General features: G+C 38.3%; 1 protein-coding gene across 9 annotated transcripts in view; it reads left to right on the top strand.

Annotated features, from left to right (window-relative positions):
• BNC2 (basonuclin zinc finger protein 2) overlaps positions 1-4,746 on the top strand; it is a 276,637-nt gene extending 271,891 nt beyond the window's left edge. For 6 of the 9 annotated variants that reach the window (XM_087822645.1, XM_016214461.2, XM_087822646.1 and 3 more), the window contains one exon: positions 1,395-4,746. In XM_087822645.1, the coding sequence (XP_087678771.1) occupies positions 1,395-2,055 (661 nt within the window). In that variant the 3' untranslated portion in view covers positions 2,056-4,746. The remainder of the gene's footprint in view (positions 1-1,394) is intronic. The other 3 variants (XM_087822649.1, XM_087822647.1, XM_087822648.1) reach the window with 3 other exon arrangements.
• Positions 4,747-6,000: the final 1,254 nt, after the last annotated feature.

A 6,000-nucleotide genomic window follows, 5' to 3' on the forward strand; every position in this document is an offset into this window, starting at 1 on the left:
ATGGAGTGACTTGTCTGGGTCTTCCATATGTTTTATTTATAATCAGGAAGTCTGTTGAACTTTATACTGGCTATTCTAGGTCATTTCTATTATCACAATTACTTCTCCAAGATATAGAGCTTCTGCCATTATTGAGAAGCTTTTATATATCTGTAATTTGTTTATTGGTTTATTTTTTGGAAGGGTAGCCTTCAATTTAGGTACTTGTCAAACACATGAGCCTTTGCAGGTGGAGAGAGGTATATGCTCAAGGGCACTTTAAAAATAAATGGGGGGTGTAAATACAAAGGCAATGTTTTCAGGTAGATAACAACATTTCAGGCTTTGTAAATCACGCCATCCCTATGGATGCTCTGGGACAAATCCTATCTTTCTTTACACAAGCAAAGCACTCAGTGAGCGGAGTAAAGTTTTGCTTGTCTAAGAAGTACGGATTCCCGTTGTTACAATAGAGAGACCGTATGTTATTATTGTGCTTGATTTTTTTCTTTTTTTTGTATTTATTGTGGGTATTTTTTTCGTTTTGTCCCTTTGGGTTTTCTGTTGTTTAATGTGATTTTTTAAAGGGTGGGTGGGTTTTATTTTTTAAAAACAGTATCTGTTTTTCAAGTTTTGTTTTGAAGAATTAAATTTTAAAAGTTGAATTGCTTAATGAAAACTTTTCAACTCTAAAATGTAGCAACTTCTGAAAATAATGTGTTTTACTCTTAGATTGAGCTGAAATCCTAAATCATTCTGGGAAAAATAGTTTATGTTACAGAGTCTATAACCCTATTTCAAATTGCTAATCTATTCAGCTCAATTTTTTCCTGCCTAAAACTTGAAGTGTAGAAAGGTGAAGGGCAAGATTTCATTATTTTCTAAGTTAAACCTAAACTATTTAGACCATTTCCCTTTTTTTAAAAATGAGTCCTTTTTATACCTCTAAATAAAGTGTTTGCTGTAGAAAAAAAGGTTTTGTTCTGTTTTTAGGTAAATTTAAATTACTCAGTTTAGACAAGCAGAAAGTTCGCATTCTTTTATTCTATTTAATTTATATTCTAAAATCTCTGCCATGAGATTGTCTGTAGCTGATGCTGCTACCTAGCAAAGCTAACAGAACAATCACTGAGAAAAAGGTGCATGGGTTCACATTCATCCTACCATTGAAGAGTTTTACTCTCTTATAAAAATTATGTTAATGTAAAGCTCCCCTTATTGCACTTCCCACCACCACTTATTCCCAGATCCTGAGGATGTAGGGAAATGTTTGCTTTTATAATGGTGTAATTAGCAATGAATGTACTTATTTGATGCCTAGTGAAAGCTGAATCAATTTTAAAATGCTCTCCTTTTTCTCGCCCCTTCCCACCCCTTCTACACCTCCCTTCCCCCCTTCCCTCTTGTTTTCCTAGACACAGTGCCAACATAAATCTGCATCGTAAACTGTTGACCAAAGAACTCGATGACATGGGCCTGGACTCATCGCAGCCCTCCCTTAGCAAGGACCTCCGGGATGAATTTTTGATGAAGATCTATGGCGCCCAGCACCCCCTGGGCCTCGACGTCAGGGAAGACGCCTCTTCCCCTGCGGGGACTGAAGACTCGCACCTGAACGGCTACGGGAGAGGCATGGCGGAGGACTACATGGTCCTCGATCTGAGCACCACCTCCAGCCTCCAGTCCAGCAGCAGCATCCACTCCTCCAGAGAATCCGACGCTGGCAGTGACGAGGGGATTCTTCTCGACGACATCGACGGGGCGAGTGACAGCGGGGAGTCAGCACACAAGGCCGAGGCCCCTGCCCTCCCTGGCAGCCTCGGGGCTGAAGTTTCGGGATCTCTGATGTTCAACAGCTTGTCCGGGAGCAATGGTGGGATTATGTGCAACATTTGCCACAAAATGTACAGCAACAAGGGGACCCTGAGGGTGCACTACAAAACTGTGCATTTGCGGGAAATGCACAAGTGCAAAGTCCCCGGTTGCAATATGATGTTTTCCTCTGTGCGAAGCCGAAACCGGCACAGTCAGAACCCTAATCTCCACAAAAACATTCCCTTCACTTCAGTAGATTAGTCTCAGAACGGATACTACAAATGCCAGCTCTCACCAGATGGCCTACATATTTGAACTGCCATAGTCAGTGTGTGCTTGTGTACTGGGTGTGTGGGTGTGTGTGTACACACATGTATGCCTCTACGCACACACACACATTTTCTTTTCTTTAGATATAAAAAGATAAACACTAAGTGCTTTTGAATTTTTTTTCCTTTATAGTTTTTGAAAAGGGGTGGGAACTTTCATTTGGGGATAAAAACTAACTACCCTTTAAAGACACACACACACACACACACACACACACACACACACACACATATAAAGCGTGCAAGTAGCCCAAATTTTGAGAGAATAATAATTCTTGGTCCTCTCCAAAGAGACAGTTTGTTGTACCCATGACTGTTGCCTGCAAAAAAAAAATATATAAGGGGGGGAGAGAAAAAAGAAACAAAAAAGGAACTTCTTAATAGTTGTCTTTTGTGAACTTGAAGGTTTTGAGAGAATCTTCAACTACAGCATGGCAGATTCACCTGTAAATATTTAGCCTTGAGAGGCCAATGATGTAAAACAATTGTATTGATGTTGTTTAACTCTTTTGTTTAATTTTTACAGTTACATCCAGCTGTTAGATATGCAGGAAAAAAATATAGTTTGCTGGCTAGCTCTATTCATTTATGTTAGCATTAATGCACATTTTTAAAAAAACAAAAACAAAACAAAAAACATGGTCTTGTTTTTACTACCTGCTAGATATAGTGATAAAGAGGTGCTGGCATGCTTTACAGCACAGATCTGATTTTTTTAAATGTCCTGTACTAGTACATAAATCCAGTCATGCACTTTTTTTCATACACTACAAGGGGATGTGTAATATCCATGCTTCTTTTTTATCCTTAAACTATTGCCATACTTCAAATAAGTGTCTTTTTTTTTTAACAAAAAAAAAAAATTCACTTGTATAAAGTGGTCTGGTCAGTATAGGGCACAAATGCCAAACAAAAGTATTAGTGTTAACACAAAACTGCCAACTTTGCACAAGTTTCCAGAAAAGAAAATACAATTAGTCACTCAACATAACCACAGGCCAATTTGTCGGCCACCAGAAAACCGCTTTAAAAAAAAACACTTGGTGATTCTTTCAAGTGCCGAATGTTATTAGAATCAACATTGCATCCTTCTTGCTTATATGTTAAGTTACATAAAAGGAAAACAAAATTATGTGGAGTGAAACAGCCAAGGCATTTATTCTTTAGAGGCAGGATAATATTTCAGGATACAAAAGCCCAAATTATCCACTATGGAACAAAGCTGCATACAGTAAGAGTTGAACACGCACTTCCAAGGACCTAACCCTATCCTTTACACAGAAAGAGAACGTCTGAACCAGGCTGGCCTGTTGCACGGCTGCCTAATTTGTTGCAAGTTCTTCAGTAGTACTATGATTCAGGCCCGTTTGATAGACAAAATCAAAAGACGTTTAACAGCAGCCGTACTTGGGAGCTTTGAAAACATGTGCTGAACTTGAATAGAGCAACACTCCCTTCTGAAAAGCCAGAAGAACGGGGGTTTAAAACAGGATCTCTCACTGTTTTGTTTCCCTACGCGATTTGTCAGAGAGAAATGAAAGCAAGCCTAAAACCAAGCAATTGAGAGTGAGAAAAAGGGGGGGAGATGATTCTCCAAACCTTTTTGTTTTGTTTTGTTTTGTTTCTGATGTTTACACATGTTGCCTGAGCTGGTTAACCGCATCGGCAGCCTCAGCTACCACAACATACTGACTAAATGATGATATTTACTCAAGATCAGTCTGTAGCCAAAACCATTAGGGTGTGCATTGCAGACTGTGTTTTGTTGTCTTTTTTTTTTTTTTTTAAGTGAAGGGGGGAAAAAAGATAAACAAGGAATAGTTTGTCAAGCAGTACAAAATAATTTCAAGAGAATGTATTTCTTTTGTGCATTTAATGGCCTCAAACATTTCTCATCAGTCTAAAGGTTAGGAATTACCCCCTTTGTTTAAACTTTTCATTTCATTTCCATTTTTCATGTTTTGTAATTATTTTTTCTATGTTCACATCAGCATTCACTTCCGTTAGTTAAATTTGCCAAAGGAAACTGTTAATATGTTTCTGTTGTTATATTTCCTGTAGGATTTATTGTACCTCACAGTATTTATTGTTTCCAAAAATAAGCATCATTAGTTGTGGAATCAGTATTTTTATTTGTGAAAAGTTCTGAAACAATAGATTCTTAAAGATAAGCTAGATGCGTCTGGGAGCTTTATCTTTCCATCTCCTTCAGAGGATGCTATGGGGCTCATTTAATTCTTCATTTGTTCTACAACGAGGAAAGACCAAAAATACTTGCAGTACAAAAGAAACCTTATTAAACACTATGTCTCTTAAATGACAAATGTTTACGGTAGAAAGCTGAGGAATTAGGAATAACTATTTTTGTTTTCTTGTACCTTCGAATTCCCCAAAGTCTTAATTGCTTTATTTTGGTGTTGTGTTAAATTGAATAGACGGAGATGTTTTCTTTTGTTTTATACCATATAAGACTCTGTACAGTATGTTTGTGAAAGATTGAACTAGAATAATGAAAGTTTGTTTGCAAACATTTTGGTCCTCTTAGCGTTCTCTGTGTTGCGCTGTTGCCCCATTACCAAATTACGCAGTTCACAGGGGTGGGGAAAAAATGTTTTTAGTATCCCAACAAAAGATTATGGGCACACTAGCTTTTGGAGTGTGTGCAGACAGAATTATACCCAGTTTTATGAAAATAACACATTTTTATTTCAGCAGATTTTTAAAAGTTACACTCTTGGTTGAGATATTTGAACTCATCTTGTACAGAATCAATGTTTAGTCCATTTAATTTAATGTCAACTAAAAGGTCAGATAGCCCTAGTGACTGAATTGCATAGCTGTCAGCAGGTCACATCAGCAAACGAACGAACCAGGCTTAGAGCTAATATATGTTACTTGCCACAACCAGGCTAATAGCCAGTTAGAACAAGTCTAGAAATACTGAGGTTCTCAAAGTAGGATTTCCTTTGCTCAGAATCATGGAAGTGTTCAACTGCGTTTTGTCAGAGAAATGGCAATGAATCCTGGACAACTCACCCTTCTTACGTATCTCCCCTATTTGCTACTACTTTTGTGCCTCAGATGCTCAAATGTAATGGTGGCCTTCTAAATGGGTGATTAACATTTTCCAATACAAAGCCCATTTGCTTCCAAGGGGCAGGGGGAGTGGATAGAAGTGGTACATAGCAGGTAGATCGTGAAGTGTAGGATGCTCCTAGTCCCGAAGTAGTGTTTGTTTTGGGTGTGTGCCTGAGTGCAGTGTTTTAACTTAACTACAGCTCTAGATAATATGGTGATCCCGGGGCTTATTTGCAAACCGGAAGGATAAAGAGATCAGCATTTTAATCACTGAGTCCTTCATCTTTGCCCATTCCAACTGGTTTGTTTTTTCACAGGAGATTCCCATTCTGAAACGGTGTCTCTCTAGCTGTATCCATTCTATGCTGCCTGAAAATTAATAGTGATACTGGTTTTCATCCAAGCGGCTCCCCCCCCCCCCCCATTTGATTGATTTTAAGCAGAGTTTTGTCACAGGTATACAATTAGGCAATATTATTAATGTGCATGTTCGGAAGGCAATGTTGAAACTTACTGTTCTGATCATTTTAAACTATGTTTGTGTAAATATCAGAAAAGCTTATTCCTCTTTAGGGACTATCTGCATGCTGTGGAGGGGATGACAGGGCAGGAAACGGGATAGGGATGAGTAATTTGGTTTTTAAAAAATGTGATAAAAAGCTTGACACTCTTTGTTCTATTAATCGTATTGAAATAATTCAACCCTGTGTAACACATTTCAGGTCTTAGTCCAGCCACCCAGTTCAGCCCGATGCCTTCTAAAGGTTCAGAGGTGTTAATATTTTCCTTCTCAATATGA

Source organism: Miniopterus natalensis, chromosome 12 (genome assembly GCF_054644295.1).
Source record: "Miniopterus natalensis isolate mMinNat1 chromosome 12, mMinNat1.hap1, whole genome shotgun sequence".
NCBI classification, from domain to species: domain Eukaryota; kingdom Metazoa; phylum Chordata; class Mammalia; order Chiroptera; family Miniopteridae; genus Miniopterus; species Miniopterus natalensis.